This window comes from Oncorhynchus clarkii, chromosome 18, assembly GCF_045791955.1.
Source record: "Oncorhynchus clarkii lewisi isolate Uvic-CL-2024 chromosome 18, UVic_Ocla_1.0, whole genome shotgun sequence".
Classification (NCBI taxonomy): domain Eukaryota; kingdom Metazoa; phylum Chordata; class Actinopteri; order Salmoniformes; family Salmonidae; genus Oncorhynchus; species Oncorhynchus clarkii.
This window is the reverse complement of record NC_092164.1, coordinates 33,411,029-33,430,077: the sequence shown is the minus strand read 5'-3', so window position 1 is coordinate 33,430,077 and position 19,049 is coordinate 33,411,029. Positions and strand designations below refer to the sequence as shown.

The window sequence follows — 19,049 nt, the reverse complement described above, 5'->3', positions numbered from 1 at the left end:
TTGCGTTATACACTCACCCCGACCAACCACCCTCCTTTAGATTTGCCTTAAGTAACCTTCTGTATAATGTAACTATACCAAATATAACATATCATCCTAGTATGATTATCCCAGATTTACATTTACTATGTTACTTCTGGCGTTACCAGACCAGTGAGTCACAGCTTGCTGTGTAGTCAGGTGGGTCGCATGTCTGCCAGGCTAAAACTATATTGAACAAAAATGAATGCAACATGCAACAATTTCAAAGATTTTACTGAAAAATGAATTAGGCCCTAATCTATGGATTTCACATGACTGGAAATACAGATCTGTTAAAAAAGGTAGGGGCGTGGATCAGAAAATCGGTCAGCATCTGGTGTGACCACAATTTGCCTCATGCAGCTCAACACATTTCCTTCACATAGAGTTGATCAGACTGTTGATTGTGGCCGGTGGAATGTTGTCCCACTCCTCTTCGATGGCTGTGCGACGTTGATAGATATTGGCAGGAACTGGAACACGCTGTCGTACATGTTGACCCAGAGTAACCCAAACATGTTTGAGTATGCAGGCTGGGACATTTTCAGCTTCCAGGAATTGTGTGCAGATCCTTGCGACATGGGGCTGTGCATTATCATGCTGAAACAGGAGGTGATGGCGACGGATGAATGGCTTGGCAATGGCCCTCAGGATCTCGCCACGGTATCTGTGTGCATTCAAATTGCCATTGATAAAATGCATTTGTGTTTGTTGTCTGTAGCTTATGCTTACACATACCATAACCCAACCCCACCATGGGTTCACAACATTGACATCAGCAAACCGCTCAACCACACAACGAGTGGTCTGCGGTTGCGAGACCGGTTCGCGTATGGTAGAGAAATGAACATTCAATTATCTGGCAACTGTTCTGGTGAACATTCCTGCAGTCAGCATGCCAATTGCACGCTCCCTCAACTTGAGACATCTGGCATTTTGTTGTGTGACAAAATTGCACATTTTTATAGTGGCCTTTTGTCCCCAGCACAAGGTGTGCTTGTGTAATGATCATGCTGTTTCATCAGCTTCTTGATATGCCACACCTGTCAGGTGGATGGAGTATCTTGGAAAAGGAGAAATGTTCACTAACAGGGATGTAAACATTTGTGCACAACATTTGTGATAAATAATCTTTTTGTGAATATTGAACATTTCTGGGGTATTTTATTTCAGCTCATGAAACATGTGACCAACACTTTACATGTTGCATTTATCTTCAGTGTAACTAGCCGTGAAGGGCTCATCGGGACTACTGACTGGCCCAAATCTGTTAGCAAAGATTTGTATAAGCCTATCGTTTCCAATGGGAGCAAATTAATTATAGTGGGCAGAACAAGCAAAGGAGCAGAGCCAACCACGAGCTAGTGAGATCCAACTGGGGTGTTTTAGCATTTATTTGAATATTTCAGTTAGGGAACATCTACTCAGAAGTGCATGTGTGCAATAACTCATTTTGCGCTCCTAAACAACGTCTACAAAATAGTCTACTCTGTTACAAATTCTATTTTTGGAAACCGAAACCCGTATGGAGATCAAATGTTTAATCGATGAGAAAATGTGCAGAATTTGGGCCAAAATCCATCTCGCGCTATCATCTCCCACTGCCTGCAAATGGGCTTCCTTCTCATCGCCATATTTGGTAGTGAGTGGAAACGCCAACTAGATGCTTCACATTAATACATCCAGTGAAATATCTGGCTCATTGTTCTGTCTGTCTGGTGCTTTCATGACAACTGGGAACTCGGACAAAAACGAGTTCAAATCATTATCTCGGTGATCTTCAGGTCGGAAACTCTGCGCTCGAGAAAGAGGCCCGAGTTTCCAAGCTGGAATTTCGAGTTGGGTGGCCATTCAAAATTATTTTCAGTCGGAGCTCGTTTTTTCGGGAGTTCTCAGTTGTTGTGAACGCAGTACCCTCCACTCGACTCTCGCTGCGCAACGAACGTAATAAATGTGGGCACCAGGCAGGCGCGTACTGTATTTATAGCTTCTCCTTTATTGTTTACAAGTAGCCTAGCTAGCTACTCCACGACGTGCCTCTTTTGTTGATTAATTTAAGTAAAAATGTATGATGTGGCTCATTTAAAGGAAGATACATGCAGGTATGTCCACTAAATATTGGTTATATAAATTTGTAGCTTACTAGTTGTGCGGTTATGTTCAGCTAGCTAACGTTAGCCAGTTACCGGTAGCTACTGTAGCTAGCTAATCGTTTCTGCTGTCGGTTCTATCTAACCCTGTAATTATTGGCATTGTTTTTAGCTAACTAAATAAACAATAATACTTTTAATGTGATATTTATTTTAAATATTGCTGTTACATATCTGTTGTTTGTTTACACGTACAGATATTTTTGAAGATAAGTGAAGTTAGGAAACGTCAAGTGTTTGTGTAGATAAGGTGAAGATTGAGGACGAGATGGAAGATGGTACACCTGCAGGACTATCTGTGGGAATTGCTGACGATGCTCCCTCAAGCTCATCAGCAGCATCAACACGAAAGAGGAAGTCTGATGTGCCCAGAGATGCTAAGCCCAAGAAGAAAAAGAAGGCCAAAGTCAGCCGCCCCCCAAGGCTTGGCTACACTGTTGAACAAGGAGAGGATATGCTTCTGATCATATCGAATACAAATCAGTATGATAACATATGGCGGCCGAACGCGAAAGGAAGAAAGAAAAAGAAAATCCTTAAAGGAAAAGCCAAAGTCACTCCAGCAAAGAAGAAGAATACGGTTCTTCCAAAGGGTAAAGCCACAAAGAAGCCACTGATCAAGAAAGGTGAACTGGAGCCCACACTGCAACACCACCAAGAGGAGGGCTTTGACAGCTGGGGTCAGAGCCTACCAGTGGAAGTGTTAGTTAATATTTTCAAGATGGTAGTTCACCAAGATGGTGCAGTACCATTCCTGTGCAGGTAATGCAATGTTTCATGTAGCCTGCCCTTCTCATGTTGCATTTCATCGGTGCCTCTGTCTCATCTCTCTTAAATGGGAGATTCTAGACATAAAACTTAGATGAAATAAACAATCAAGCTCAATACAAGCTGCAATGAACATGGAAACTATCTGAGCTAACTGATATGTAAACATTCTGCGCACTGTTTTAGGGTGGCTAAGGTGTGCCACCTATGGAATGCAGCTGCAGCCAGTCCTGCTCTGTGGCGCAGTGTGTCTGTGGGTTACTGCTGGTTGGAACCTGGTAAAACCCACTTGCCTAAAACTGTACTGAAGATCAGGAACACTGTAAGCTGGCTTGCACAGAACAGGTCAGTACTATTTGGTAAAATTTCAAACAGAATAACATAGTTTCAGACAGTGTGGGGGACTCTATGTATGCCTGCTAAGTAAAATGTGGATCGTATAGGCTAGTTCTGGGGTTTCACGGACACTGATTAAGCCAAGTCATGGACTAAAAAGCACTCAGTCCAGGGCATAATTTGTCCATGAAACAGACTGACCCATAGAGTAAATGTATTCTAAGCCCTAACAACAATTTGGTAATTGAAAAAATAACATTAACTGACTTAACTATGCCTATAAATAAGTAATAATGGTACATTTATCTTATTTTGTTTTGAAGATTCTCCCAATTAAGAGACTTTTCTCTTAATCACTGGAAAAATAATGTTGACCATGTTGTGGAGGTAAGTTCTGATCTACACAATACAACTGTGATGTTACTGTTGTTTTACCATTTAATGCCTCAATAAGGCTGTTTGTTGCTTCATACCTGTTCTACATTTTTATTGGATCCATGTACTTTACTAATGTAGACTAATTGTAAGAAATAGCTTTCCTTTCTATGTCAAACTATCACTGTTAAGTGTTTGATAATAACTTCACACCATGAAAGTCTGTATGAAATTAGCATAAGTTGTTATTTCCTGTTTTAAGTCTGATTGTGTTTCAGGTTTTCTTTATTGATTAACATCCCACTGTTTACCTAACAGGTTTTGTCCCGGTCCTGCCCCCATCTCCGCTCACTCAAGTTGTCATACTGTACAGGCGTGACTGAGAAGGCCTTTCAGAGCCTCAGTGGCAGCTGCCGGTCCCTGGATAGCATTAACGTCCAGTACTCTGAGGTAGGCCAAAAAAGCATGTCAGTGGACACAATGATGGTTCACTCACACTATAGCACACAAAGGTCCAAATACTGCACCATAGGAGGCCAGATACTGTGCCGTCTGAAAGTATTCACACACCTTGAATTTTCCACATTTTGTTGTTTTACAGCAGGGGTTCCCAAACTTTTTTGTTGTCCCAATTTGATTTAAAAAATAACTATTTTCAACCCCACCATGTAAAAAAAAAAATACTTCCTTCAGATATGTTTTTTTCTTCAAGTGGGGTATGACGGTCTATTACAAATCAGTCTGACAGTACTTTTTCAAGTATTTACATCTGAAGGAAGTGTGGTTCGAAGTGACTTAAAATCAGAATCGGAATGGTATTGGAAAGTTCAGAAGATCATCAGGCAATTTTGTATGATCTTCTGTGTAGAAAAGTCCATCATCTCCCCCCATTCTTATTTAGTTCCAGGTATTGTCCTTTCTAATGAGCCCTGCGTGACTTGTGGGCATTGTAGAGGGAAACATCACACATGCATTTTCCTGAGAGTCCTATCTTTCAGTGATGGGGTCATAAAACAATATTATCTTAAACCTTTCAAAGGACATTTCTAAGTGTCTGTACTTTTGAACGGTAGTGTACCTTGTTCAGTCTGCTTTCCAACAGACACCGGGAGACAAATTGACCTTTCAGCAGGACAATAATCTAAAACACAAAGCCAAATATACAGTGCATTCGGAAAGTATTCAGACCCCTTGACTTTTTCCACATTTGTTACGTTACAGCTTCATTCTAAAATGTATTAAATAGTTGTAATTATTTTGTATTGTGTGTAGATTGAGAATTTAAAAAATAATAATAATTTTTAGACTAAGGCTGTAACGTAACAAAATGTGAAAGAAGTCAAGGGGTTTGAATACTTTCCGAATGCACTTTACAATGGAGTTGCTTATCTAGACGACATTGAATGTTCTTGAGTGGCCTAGTTCTAGTTTTGACTTAAATCTGCTTTAAAATCTATGGCAAAACTTAAAAATAGCTGTCTAACAAACATCTTGACAGAGCTTGAAGAATTAAATTAGATTTCTGTATTTCATTCTCAATACATTTGCAGACCTTTATAAACATGTTTTCACTTTGTAATTATGAGGGGGGAAAAATGTATTTAATACATTTTGAATTCAGTCTAACACAATGTGGAATAAGTCAAGGGGTGTGTATACTTTCTGAAAGTATCGTACATGACAGTGGAGTGAGCTTATGATCTACACTTCTGCCTATTGATTGTATCACTTTTCATTAGACGTACCGTCATTAAAGTAGGTAGAACTTCTTTGTGTATATATTAAATGCCTAAAATCTTATACTCTCTCTTGTTGCTATAGATACAGGTTGAAGGGCTTGTCACCTTCTTGGAATCCTATGGCAGTCAACTTAGACAGATTCTGTTCACCCATGGGCCAAGGAATGACCGACTTCTCACTGCTATCTCCGTAGGTGCCATTTTATTTCTTACAGTATTTGACGACTTGCGTATAATACAGAGACTTCAGGAAGAATTTACCCCCCTTGACTTTTCCCACATTTTGTTGTGTTAAAGCCTGCATTTAAAATGGATTACATGTAGATGTTGTGTCACTGGCCTACACACTATACTCCATAATGTCAAAGTGGAATTATGTTTTTAGAAATTGACAAATTACAGTTTTTTATGATTGCTTATCTTTGAAACTATAGGCTGATTTTGCAAAACTCTACACACTAACCACCAAACCTTACACCAAACCAGCAAAACATTATACATCTCTTGCAAAAGCAAACAATTCTTGAAAAACTCTTTTAAAATAAATTGTTTTTGCATCAGTACAGTACACACAAACCATCATTTGAATAAGCACACGAAGCACCAACCACGCACTGATAGTATAAATTAAAAACACTTGTGGCTTTTTCTGTGTGCAGGGCATAGCAGTTTGCAATGAAGTTTTGTCATATATCAAATCAAATTTATTTATATAGCCCTTCGTACATCAGCTGATATCTCAAAGTGCTGTACAGAAACCCAGCCTAAAACCCCAAACAGCAAGCAATGCAGGTGTAGAAGCACGGTGGCTAGGAAAAACTCCCTAGAAAGGCCAAAACCTAGGAAGAAACCTAGAGAGGAACCAGGCTATGTGGGGTGGCCAGTCCTCTTCTGGCTGTGCCGGGTGGAGATTATAACAGAACATGGCCAAGATGTTCAAATGTTCATAAATGACCAGCATGGTCGAATAATAATAATAAGGCAGAACAGTTGAAACTGGAGCAGCAGCACAGCCAGGTGGACTGGGGACAGCAAGGAGTCATCATGTCAGGTAGTCCTGGGGCATGGTCCTAGGGCTCAGGTCCTCCGAGAGAGAGAAAGAGAGAAGGAGAGAATTAGAGAACGCACACTTAGATTCACACAGGACACCGAATAGGACAGGAGAAGTACTCCAGATATAACAAACTGACCCTAGCCCCCCGACACATAAACTACTGCAGCATAAATACTGGAGGCTGAGACAGGAGGGGTCAGGAGACACTGTGGCCCCATCTGAGGACACCCCCGGACAGGGCCAAACAGGAAGGATATAACCCCACCCACTTTGCCAAAGCACAGCCCCCACAACACTAGAGGGATATCTTCAACCACCAACTTACCATCCTGAGACAAGGCTGAGTATAGCCCACAAAGACCTCCGCCACGGCACAACCCAAGGGGAGGGGGGGGGGGGGGCGCCAACCCAGACAGGATGACCACATCAGTGACTCAACCCACTCAGGTGACGCACCCCCTCCAGGGACGGCATGAGAGAGCCCCAGTAAAGCCAGTGACTCAGCCCCTGTAATAGGGTTAGAGGCAGAGAATCCCAGTGGAAAGAGGGGAACCGGCCAGGCAGAGACAGCAAGGGCGGTTCGTTGCTCCAGAGCCTTTCCGTTCACCCTCCCACTCCTGGGCCAGACTACACTCAATCATATGACCCACTGAAGAGATGAGTCTTCAGTAGAGACTTAAAGGTTGAGACCGAGTTTGCGTCTCTGACATGGGTAGGCAGACCGTTCCATAAAAATGGAGCTCTATAGGAGAAAGCCCTGCCTCCAGCTGTTTGCTTAAAAATTCTAGGGACAATTAGGAGGCCTGCGTCTTGTGACCGTAGCGTACGTGTAGGTATGTACGGCAGGACCAAATCAGAGAGATAGGTAGGAGCAAGCCCATGTAATGCTTTGTAGGTTAGCAGTAAAACCTTGAAATCAGCCCTTGCTTTGACAGGAAGCCAGTGTAGAGAGGCTAGCACTGGAGTAATATGATCAAATTTTTTGGTTCTAGTCAGGATTCTAGCAGCCGTATTTAGCACTAACTGAAGTTTATTTAGTGCTTTATCCGGGTAGCCGGAAAGTAGAGCATTGCAGTAGTCTAACCTGGAAGTGACAAAAGCATGGATTAATTTTTCTGCATCATTTTTGGACAGAAAGTTTATATATATGTAGTAAACACACATGCACACAGGTATCCACATGTGTAAAGTATGGATGTGTATTCTGAACATAGTGTCTTATCAATACAAATAAGGGGGAAAAGGTTTTTAGTTCTCTCAATGTTCTAACACTCCTCAAACAACAAAAGCACAGTAGGAGAAAACAAACATTTCTGCTAGAAAAAAAGAACAGGAAAAAGTGTCTACATCTCGTGGGTCTGGCCATAAGACTTCATCCACATGCCATGTTGTCTTGAGCTAGGAAGCGTGGAAAGTATGGCCTGGAGTGCTGTATCCAGGCCTGGCATGACCCCTGATCCATGGGGCTGGTGATCATACACCTTCCAACGCCATGCAGAGAAGAATTCTTAAATAGGATTCAAGAACGGAGAGTATAGGGGGAGATTGAGTGCGATGAAAAGTGGGTGACCTGTGAACCAATCGTGGACCACAGCAGCCCGGTGGAAACTAACATTGTTTCATTTTTTAACATTTTTTGTTATTCTGTCTCTCACTGTTCAAATAAACCTACCATTAAAATGATAGACTGATAATTTATTTGTCAGTGGGCAAACGTACAAAATCAGCAGCGGATCAAGTACTTTTTTCCCTCTCTGTATGTGTGTCCCACAAAGGTTCACTGTTATAAGGACATTTTAGGTCATGTGGCATATTTTGGTTAAACTATCTCCTATTCAATGGAATCGCAACCGTCTGCATGCATAGTGCAGTCTTCCATCACATGTACAGCTGATTCTCAAGATCTTGCACACTAATGAGATTATTGAGCTGCTATTGAGCCCACACTACTACACTGTCTGAGCCAAGGACTACATGCTTTCTGGTAAGTTTTGATTACAATACTGGGTGGGGTGGATATATTTTATGACATTCATGCGTTTTTGTTAACTAGTAAATAGTAGCCTACAGCAGTGTGTTTTAAATCATTTCTAACTTGTTAACAATTTCTGCTAGTTAGTTTTTGCTAACATGTGGTTTTAGCTTGCTTGAGCCTGCTAACTGAGTGTTAATTCACCTGTTTCCATACATGTTTCCATACATATTTCATTTTAAAACATTTATCTTTCAAAGGAGTTATCTGTACAGTCTTGGCCAAAGTTTTTGAATGACACAAATATACATTTTCACAGTCTGCTGCATCGCTGTCTTCAGATATTTTTGTCAGATGTTACTATTGAATATTGAAGTATAATTACAGGCATTTATTGACAATTACATGAAGTTGATGCAAAGAGTCAATATTTGCAGTGTTGACCCTTCTTTTTCAAGACCTCTGCAATCTGCCCTGGCATGCTGTCAATTAACTTATGAGCCACATCCTGACAGATGGCAGTTCATTCTTGCATAATCAATGCTTGGATTTTGTCAGAATTTGTGGGGTTTTGTTTGTCCACCCGCCTCTTGAGGATTGACCACAAGTTCTCAATGGGATTCAGGTCTGAGGAGTTTCCTGGCCATGGACCCAAAATATTGATGTTTTGTTCCCCGAGCCACTTAGTTATCACTTTTGCCTTATGGCAAGGTGCTCCATCATGCTGGGAAAAAAAAACTGTTCCTGGATGGATGGGAGGCTGAAGAAATTCGGCTTGTCACCAAAAGCACTCACAAACTTCTACAGATGCACAATCGAGAGCATCCTGGCGGGCTGTATCACCGCCTGGTATGGCAACTGCACCGCCCTCAACCGCCCTCAACCGTAAGGCTCTCCAGAGGGTAGTGAGGTCTGCACAACGCATCACCGGGGGCAAACTACCTGCCCTCCAGGACACCTACACCACCCGATGTCACAGGAAGGCCATAAAGATCATCAAGGACATCAACCACCCGAGCCACTGCCTGTTCACCCCGCTATCATCCAGAAGGCGAGGTCAGTACAGGTGCATCAAAGCTGGGACCGAGAGACTGAAAAACAGCTTCTATCTCAAGGCCATCAGACTGTTAAACAGCCACCACTAACACTGAGTGGCTGCTGCCAACACACTGACACTGACTCAACTCCAGCCACTTTAATAATGGGAATTGATGGGAAATGATGTAAATATATCACTAGCCACTTTAAACAATGCTACCTTATATAAATGTTACTTACCCTACATTATTCATCTCATACGCATACGTATATACTGTACTCTATATCATCGACGGTATCCTTATGTAATACATGTATCACTAGCCACTTTATACTATACTATGCCACTTTGTTTACATACTCATCTCATTTGTACATACTGTACCCGATACCATCTACTGTATCTTGCCTATGCTGCTCTGCACCATCACTCATTCATATATCCTTATGTACATATTCTTTATCCCCTTACACTGTGTACAAGACAGTAGTTTTGGAATTGTTAGTTAGATTACTTGTTATTACTGCATTGTCGGAACTAGAAGCACAAGCATTTCGCTACACTCGCATTAACATCTGCTAACCATGTGTATGTGACAAATAAAATTTGATTTGATTTGATTTGGGAGAAGTTGCTCTCGGAGGATGTGTTGGTACCATTCTTTAATCATGGCTGTGTTCTTAGGCAAAATTGTGAGTGAGCCCACACTCCCTAGGCTGAGATGCATGACACAGGACTGATGGTAGCGCTCACCTTCTCAGGACAAGCTTTTTTTCCGGATGCCCCAAACAATCGGAAAGGGGATTCATCAGGAAAAAATGACTTTACCCCAGTCCTCAGCAGTCCAATCCCTGTATCTTTGGCAGAATATCAGTATGTCCCTGACGTTTTTCCTGGAGAGAAGTGGCTTCTTTGCTGTCCTTCTTGACACCAGGCCATTCTCAAAAAGTATTTGCCTCACTGTGCGTGCAGATGCACTCACACCTGCCTGCTGCCATTCCTGAGCAAGCTCTGTACTGGTGGTGCCCCGATCCCGCAGCTGAATCAACTTTAGGAGACGGTCCTGGTGCTTGCTGGACTTTCTTGGGTGCCCTGAAGCCTTCTTCACAACAATTGAACTGCTCTCCTTGAAGTTCTTGATGATCTGATAAATGGTTGATTTAGGTGTAATCTTACTGGCAGCAATATCCTTGCCTGTGAAGCTCTTTTTGTGCAAAGCAATGATGACGGCGCGCGTTTCCTTGCAGGTAACCATGGTTGACAGAGGAAGAACAATGATTCCAAGCACCACCCTCCTTTTGAAGCTTCCAGTCTGTTATTTGAACTCAATCAGCATGACAGAGTGATCTCCAGCCTCGTCCTCATCAACACTCACACCTGTGTTAATGAGAGAATCACTGACATGATCTCAGCTGGTCCTTTTGTAAGCAGGGCTGAAATGCAGTGGGATTGTTTTTTGAGGATTCGGTTCATTTGTGTGGCAAAGAGGGACTGCAATTAATTGCAAATCATCTGATCACTCTTCATAACATTCTGGAGTGAGTATATGCAAATTGCCATCATACAAACTGAGGCAGCAGACTTTGAAAAATTCATATTTGTCATTCTCAAAACTTTTGGCCATGACTGTACATGGAATTTAGTTTTATTTATTTTTATTAATTTTTTTCCCCCTATCTTTACAGAAAAATGCCATGGCCACTATCTGATGTGTGGAGACATTTCACTGCAGCTAATGTAGAAGGAAAAGTAGTCCATTTGCAAATACTGTGCCAAATCAAGATCTAGAATCATCTGGCCAAGTGCATCAAGTTCCGTCAGCGCTCACAACAAGCAACCTCTGACTAAAGTCCCTCTACTTCTATTCGAGGTGAAAATGATGATTCGGGCACCTTATCGATAGCAACAGCTCATGGTCTTCCTGGAATCAGAAGTTTTTTTGACTCATTGGAGGAACGTAGTCAGAGATGCTGACTAATGTCTTGCTCGAGCTGTTTATGCAACTGGTTCACCTCTGATGCTCAAAGGCAATGTGAATTGGAAGAGATTTCTAAATGTTCTTCTCCCAGCATACACCCCTCCAACCAGACATGCCTTTTCTACTAATTTGCTGGATGCAGAGTTCAAGTGAAGGTCAAGCAAATCCTAGAGAAAGCAAACTGTATTGCAATCATCTCTGATGGGTGGTTGAATGTTCGTGGGCAAGGAATAATTAACTACATCCATCTCCACCCTTCAGCCAGTATTCTACAAGAGCACAGACACAAGGGACAACAGACACACCGGTCTCTACATTGCCAATGAGCTGAATGCAGTCATCAATGACCTTGGACCACAGAAGGTATTTGCACTGGTGACGGACAATGCTGCAAACATGAAGGCTGCTTGGTCTAAAGTGGAGGAGTCCTACCCTCACATCACACCCATTGACTGTGCTGCTCATGCATTGAATCTGCTCCTCAAGGACATCATGGCACTGAAAACAATGGATACACTCTAGATCCAATGAAATGGTTAGGTATGTGAAGGGTCATCAAGTTATAGCAGCAACCTGCCTCACTAAGCAAAGTGAGAAGAATGAGAGCACCACCTTGAAGCTGCCCAGCAACACCCGTGTCATCATGTTTGACAGTCTCTTGGAGGGGAAGGAGTCTCTCCAAGAAATGGCCATATCACAGTGCCGATATGGACAGCCCCATCAAGAGGATCCTCCTGGATGATGTATTTTGGGAGAGAGTGTTATGCAGCCTGAAACTCCTGAAACCTATAGCAGTAGCCATTCCATGGATTGAGGGAGACAATGCCATCCTGTCTGATGTTCAGACTCCGCTTGCAGATGTAAGAAGAAATCCAAACTGCCCTGCCTACTTCACTGTTGCTCCAAGCAGAGGAAACTGCAGTTCTGAAATACATAAAAAAAAGCGTGAAGACTTCTGCCTGAAGCCCATACACACTGCAGCGTACTTGTTGGACCCCAAGTATGCTGGCAAGAGCATCCTGTCTGTTGCAGAGCTCAACAAGGCCTATGGTGTCATCACTACCGGGTCTTGCCATCTTGGCCTGGATGAGGGCAAGTTTCTTGGCAGTCTGGCGAAGTACACTTCCAAGCAAGGGCTTTGGGATGGAGATGCAATATCTCATCAGCCAACTGGTGGAAGGGACTTCGTGGATCTGAGACTCTTTCTGCTGTTGCCTCCATCATCCTCCAAATCCCACCAACATCAGCCTCCTCAGAACGCAACTGGTCCTTGTTTGGGAATGCACACACCAAAGCACGCAACAGACTGACCAATACAAGGGTTGAAAAATTGGTGGCCATCTGGGCAAATTTGAGGCTGTTTGAGCCTGACAATGAGCCATCCTCAGCAAGGTTGGAAAGTGACAGTGAAGATGATGCCTCAGACTCTGATGTGTAAGAGGTGGACATTGAGAAGACGTGGAAGCCTGAGAGGTAGACAACCAACGCTTTAGTTTCTAGACTATCATTTTACAGATGTACGTTGAACATGTTTTTGGGGGATGTGATGGATCATTCAATATTCCCTTTTGTTGTACAATGAAATCGTCCCATGTGAAGAGTCAACTCATTTAATTAAAGTTCAACAAAAAAAACTTCTATTGGAAGGATTTAATCATTTGCAATTGTCTACTTATGATAAGGTAAAAGGTTTGTTTTTGACTCCATATGATATGGTAAATATATCCAATGCAAAAACATCTACATTTTTAAATGGTAGTAATTTGAATATTTCCCATATATTCCCACGTAAAGTTACCACCTCTGAATTTTCCCTAAAATGTGCAACCCTATTTATTCCACTTTGAATGGTGTATCAATGCATCCATTCACTACAAAGATACAGGCGTCCTTCCTAACTCAACTACTAAAATTAAGGCAGTTATACATTTAAAAAAACATTCACAACAGATTTCACAACATTAAGTGTGTGCCGAAAAGCCCCTACTCTACTACCATACATCTACAACACAAAATCCATGTGTACGTGTGTGTATAGTGTGTATGTTATCTTGTGTTTTGTATTCAGAGAGAACCCTGGTTCAGTCTGCTTTCCAACAGACACTGGGATACAAATTCATCTTTCAATAGGACAGTAACCTAACACAAGGCCAAGTATACACTGAGTGCACAAAACATTATGAACACCTGCTCTTTCCATGACATTCACAGACCAGGTGAAAGCTATGATCCCTTATTGATGTGCATGTGGAAAGTATTCAGACACTTAACTTTTTCCACATTTGGTCGTTACAGCCGTATTCTAAATTGGATTAAATAAATAAAAAATCCTAAGCAATCTACACACTACCCCATAATGTTTGCATATTTATTTTTAAAAAATAAACACCTTATTTCCATAAGTATTCAGACCCTTTGCTATGAGACTTGAAATAGAGCTCAGGTGCATCATGTTTCCATTGATGGGGGGGTTGTGGTAAATTCAATTGATTGGACATGATTTTGACAGGCACACACCTGTCTATATAAGGTCCCACAGTTGACAGTGCATATCAGAGCTAAAACCAAGCCAAGAAGTCAACGGAATTGTCCATAGAGCTCCGAGACAGGATTGTGTCGAGGCACAGATCTAGGGAAGGGTACCAGAAAATTTCTGCAGCATTGAATGTCCACAAGAACACAGTGGCCTCCATCTTTCCTAAATGGAAGAAGTTTGGAACCACCAGGACTCTTCCTAGAGCTCGCCGCCCGGGCCAAACTGAGCAATCGGGGTAGAAGGGCCTTGGTCAGGGAGGTGAGCAAGAACCCGATGGTCACTCTGACAGGGCTCTAGAGTTCCTCAGTGGAGATGGGAAAACCTTCCAGAAGGACAACCATCTCTGCAGCACTCCACCAATCAGGCCTTTATGGTAGTGGCCAGACAGAAGCCAGCCACTCCTTAAAAGGCACATGACAGCCCATTTGGAGTTTTCCAAAAGGCACCTAGGGACTCTAGGACTCTGACCATGAGAAACAGGATTCTCTGGTCTGATGAAACCAAGATGGAAATTTTTAGCTTGAATGCCAAGCACCATGTCTGGAGGAAAACTTACACCGCTCATCACCTGACCAATACCGTCAATACGGTGAAGCGTGGTGGTGGCAGCATCAGGACAATGACCCTAAACACACAGCCGAGACAATGCAGGTGTGGCTTCAGGACAAGTCTCTGAATGTCCTTGAGGGGCCCAGCCAGAGCTTGGGCTTGAAGCCGATCGAACATCTCTGAAAATAGCTGTGCAGCGTCGCTCCCCGTCCAACCTGACCGAGCTCGAGAGGCTCTGTAAAGAAGAACGTGAGAAACTCCCCAAATACAGGTGTGCCAAGCTTGTAGCTTCATACCCAAGAAGACTCAAGGCTGTGATCGCTGCCAAAGTTGCTTCAACAAAGTACTGATTTTAAAGGGTCTGAATTCCTGAGTAAATGTGATATTTCAGTTTTATTGTTAATACATTTGCAAAAATGTCGCAACCAGTTTTTGTCTTGTTATTGTGTGAATAGATTGAGGGGAGGGGGGTGGGGGGGGCGTGATTTAATCAATTTTAGAATAAGGCTGTAATGTAAAAAAAAAAATTGAAAAGTGAAGTAACCGAGAGGATACTTTGGGGAAATTAACTCAATATTAGGAAGGTGTTCTTAATATTTTTGACACTCTGTGTACACAAGTTGCTTACCAAGATGACTTAGTTACAGTTTTGAGTTAAATCGGCTTAAATCTATGGCAAGCCTTATATGATCAACAATCAACTGTGCAAAGCTCTTAGAGACTTAACCAGAAAGACTCACAGCTATAGTTACTGCCAACGGTGATTCTACCATGTATTGCACTCAGGGGGATGAATAGTTATGTAATTAAGATATTCGTTTTTTTATTTCTCGTCAATGTTTTACCAATGTTAGAATTTTTGAGCGTTGACAAAAGAAAGACGATTCAATCCATTTTAATCCCACTTTGTAACACAAAAGGTGGAAAAAGTCAAGAGGTGTGAATTCTGAAAGCAATGGATTTAAATTATTGCTGCCCTCAATTACTCAATTAATATTTGAAATATATGTCCCATACTGTATGTCATTTTACTAGAGAGGATGCTGCCCTGAGTTGCAATTGCTGGAAATTAACACAAAGCTGGACAGTGGATATTGCCAGCTTCCAATTTGCATCCAAGCTTTGCAAAATGGCTGTCCTAAACTGCAGGTATTTATTCTTTACCCAGTTTCTTATTATGATTACATATTTTTATTTAGTCATTTAGCAGACGCTCTTATCCAGAGCAACTTAATGGATTCATCTTAAAATGGGACAACCATATATCACAGGCACAGTAAATATACTTTTCCTCAATAAATTAGATATCAGCAAAGTCAGAGATAGAGGGGGGGGGGGGGTTTATCTTATTGAATGGCTTTTTATTTCTTGTGTAAAGGGACAAACACATTGCAGACCTTTTTGATTTGTTTTCTCTTGTGGCTCAGACTTTCCGGATGCTGAATGTCATTCCGATGCCTAAAATGACTCGTAATGGGTCGGGTTCCACATCTGGCTTCCCTTTACTGGAGGAGCTGTGTATGGCCACTACAGCTGTTTCCTTTATGACTGACCAAGACTTGACTAAGATTGTCTACGACTCCCCTAAACTGCGTGTGCTGGACCTGAGAGGTTGTTCCCGGATCACAGCAGCCGGGCTCTCTTCTCTACCATGTGAAGGTACAGTATATCCAGACAAACCCATCCATTGTTGATGCTGTGGATGGCCTTTGTTTGTACAATCAATCAAATGCAGAATTTGGCCAAGTCTGTTGCTACCCTCTTGGTTAGTTACAGTGGGGAGAACAAGTATTTGATACACTGCCGATTTTGCAGGTTTTCCTACTTACAAAGCATGTAGAGGTCTGTAATTTTTTATCATAGATACACTTGAACTGTGAGAGACGGAATCTAAAACAGAAATCCAGAAAATCACATTGTATGATTTTGAAGTAATTAATTTGCATTTTATTGCATGACATAAGTATTTGATCACCTACCAACCAGTAAGAATTCTGGCTCTCACAGACCTGTTAGTTTTTCTTTAAGAAGCCCTCCTGTTCTCCACTCATTACCTGTATAAAAGACACCTGTCCATACACTCAATCAACAGACTCCAACCTCTCCACAATGGCCAAGACCAGAGAGCTGTGTAAGGACATCAGGGATAAAATTGTAGACCTGCACAAGGCTGGGATGGGCTACCGGACAACAGGCAAGCAGCTTGGTGAGAAGGCAACAACTGTTGGCGCAATTATTAGAAAATGGAAGAAGTTCAAGATGACGGTCAATCACCCTCGGTCTGGGGCTCCATGCAAGATCTCACCTCGTGGGGCATCAATGATCATGAGGAAGGTGAGGGATCAGCCCAGAACTACACGGCAGGACCTGGTCAATGACCTGAAGAGAGCTGGGACCACAGTCTCAAAGAAAACCATTAGTAACACACTACGCCGTCATGGATTAAAATCCTGCAGCGCACGCAAGGTCCCCCTGCTCAAGCCAGCGCATGTCCAGGCCCGTCTGAAGTTTGCCAATGACAATCTGGATGATCCAGAGGAGGAATGGGAGAAGGTCATGTGGTTTGATAAGACAAAAATAGAGCTTTTTGGTCTAAACTCCACTCGCCGTGTTTGGAGGAAGAAGGATGAGTACAACCCCAAGAACACCATCCCAACCGTGAAGCATGGAGGTGGAAACATCATTCTTTGGGGATGCTTTTATGCAAAGGGAACAGGACGACTGCACCGTATTGAGGGGAGGATGGATGGGGCCATGTATTGCGAGATCTTGGCCAACAACCTCCTTCCCTCAGTAAGAGCATTGAAGATGGGTCGTGGCTAGGTCTTCCAGCATGACAACGACCCGAAACACACAGCCAGGGTAACTAAGGAGTGGCTCTGTAAGAAGCATCTCAAGGTCCTGGAGTGGCCTAGCCAGTCTCCAGACCTGAACCCAATAGAAAATCTTTGGAGGGAGCTGAAAGTCTGTATTGTCCAGCGACAGCCCTGAAACCTGAAGGATCTGGAGAAGGTCTGTATGGAGGAGTGGGCCAAAATCCCTGCTGCAGTATGTGCAAACCTGGTCAAGAACTACAGGAAACGTATGATCTCTGTAATTGCAAACAAAGGTTTCTGTACCAAATATTAAGTTCTCCTTTTCTGATGTATCAAATACTTAAAAATCATACGTGATTTTCTGGATTTTTGTTTTAGATTCCGTCTCTCACAGTTGAAGTGTACCTATGATAAAAAAATAACAGACCTCTACATGCTTTGTAAGTTGGAAGACCTGCAAAATCGGCAGTGTATCAAATACCTGTTCTCCCCACTGTATCAATAATTACATTGGTTCATGTCAATGTTGTAAACTCATATGCTTCAAATATCAATGATTACATAGGTTCATGATAACATTGATTATGATTTATGCTACTATATTCTCTGCTGTGTTTTTTCTTAGAGCTTGAGTGTCTGTACTGGGGACTGTACTTCAGCAGCAATGTCACAGTATCGTTGTCCAAGAAGGGAATTCACCTGCTGACCCAGAAATGGAGTGGTACCTTGCAGGAGCTAGACCTTGCCAACCAGCTCTTCTCTGAAGAAGACATGGAGATTGCCATGGGCCATCTAGCTCAGAGAACTGGAGAAAACCCCCTACGTTCGCTCAATCTTAGCGGGACCAAGGTCACAACACCTGCCCTCCGGTAGGCAACACATTGGTCTTCTTTTCAACATAAAATTCACTATGAAATGCAATAGTCAATACATTACGCTTTATCTGTTGTTTGCAGAATACCTTTTTTTAGAATTGTTATCAGAACAGATGCATGAATTTGTGATATATAAAGTATTTGAATTTCTCTACCTAGTTAAAACATGCTGCCCCTACTTGTGACCTATCAGTGGTGTACTGGAGGTTAAGCGCACGTCAACGCTGTGCACCTTTTTTTATTTTGCGTGAGTGTTCACCCACCTTTTGTGGACAAATATATTGAAACTAAGTATAGGGAGTGTTACTTTACTCACCGCGAACCATGCTCAGTGTTTACCCACTTTCTTTTTTACCACTACATCACTGCAGCCTATGATTTACCTAGATTGGCTTGAACTGGAGATCAAATGTATTTTCTTTGTTTTGCAGGTTAGTTATAGGCCAGTCTACAGCACTCAATTACTTAAACTTGTCTTCCTGCCGTTACCTTCCAAGAGGTCTGAAGAAACTGTATCGTGGCCAAGAAGAAATCCACCAGCTGCTGGACAAATTAGAGTAATCTATTGGTCCAGTTATTTGTTCTAAGAATGCCTGCAAAAGGACATTGTCTTCAAACCAATCATAAAAGTGAATATGAATCCCCCCCAATAGCTTAGCTTTAAAACATGGATACTATTGAATATTTTTTTTAAATGTTTTACCATGACCACTCAATCCACAATTTGTAATTTTTGTCATATTTTTTATCTGTATTTTGGTTTTATTCTTGACTCTCTCAACATGACTGGAATGCTCTAAGCTGATGTGTAAATATGTTGAATAAAATGTGGTTTCAATTA

The 19,049-nt window shown here is 42.1% G+C and overlaps 1 protein-coding gene across 2 annotated transcripts in view; it reads left to right on the top strand.

The window, feature by feature from the left end:
- The window catches only part of LOC139373354 (F-box and leucine-rich repeat protein 6), a 26,480-nt gene extending 7,431 nt beyond the window's left edge, over window positions 1–19,049 (top strand). The window contains exons 1-10 of one of the 2 annotated variants that reach the window (XM_071113786.1): window positions 1,797–2,123; window positions 2,369–2,933; window positions 3,126–3,284; window positions 3,599–3,662; window positions 3,969–4,100; window positions 5,472–5,579; window positions 15,553–15,666; window positions 15,945–16,176; window positions 17,959–18,202; window positions 18,640–19,049. In XM_071113786.1, the coding sequence (XP_070969887.1) occupies window positions 2,440–2,933; window positions 3,126–3,284; window positions 3,599–3,662; window positions 3,969–4,100; window positions 5,472–5,579; window positions 15,553–15,666; window positions 15,945–16,176; window positions 17,959–18,202; window positions 18,640–18,769 (1,677 nt within the window). In that variant the 5' untranslated portion in view covers window positions 1,797–2,123; window positions 2,369–2,439 and the 3' untranslated portion in view covers window positions 18,770–19,049. Of the gene's footprint in view, window positions 1–1,796; window positions 2,124–2,368; window positions 2,934–3,125; window positions 3,285–3,598; window positions 3,663–3,968; window positions 4,101–5,471; window positions 5,580–15,552; window positions 15,667–15,944; window positions 16,177–17,958; window positions 18,203–18,639 lie in introns of those variants that run through there. The other variant, XM_071113787.1, reaches the window with a different exon arrangement.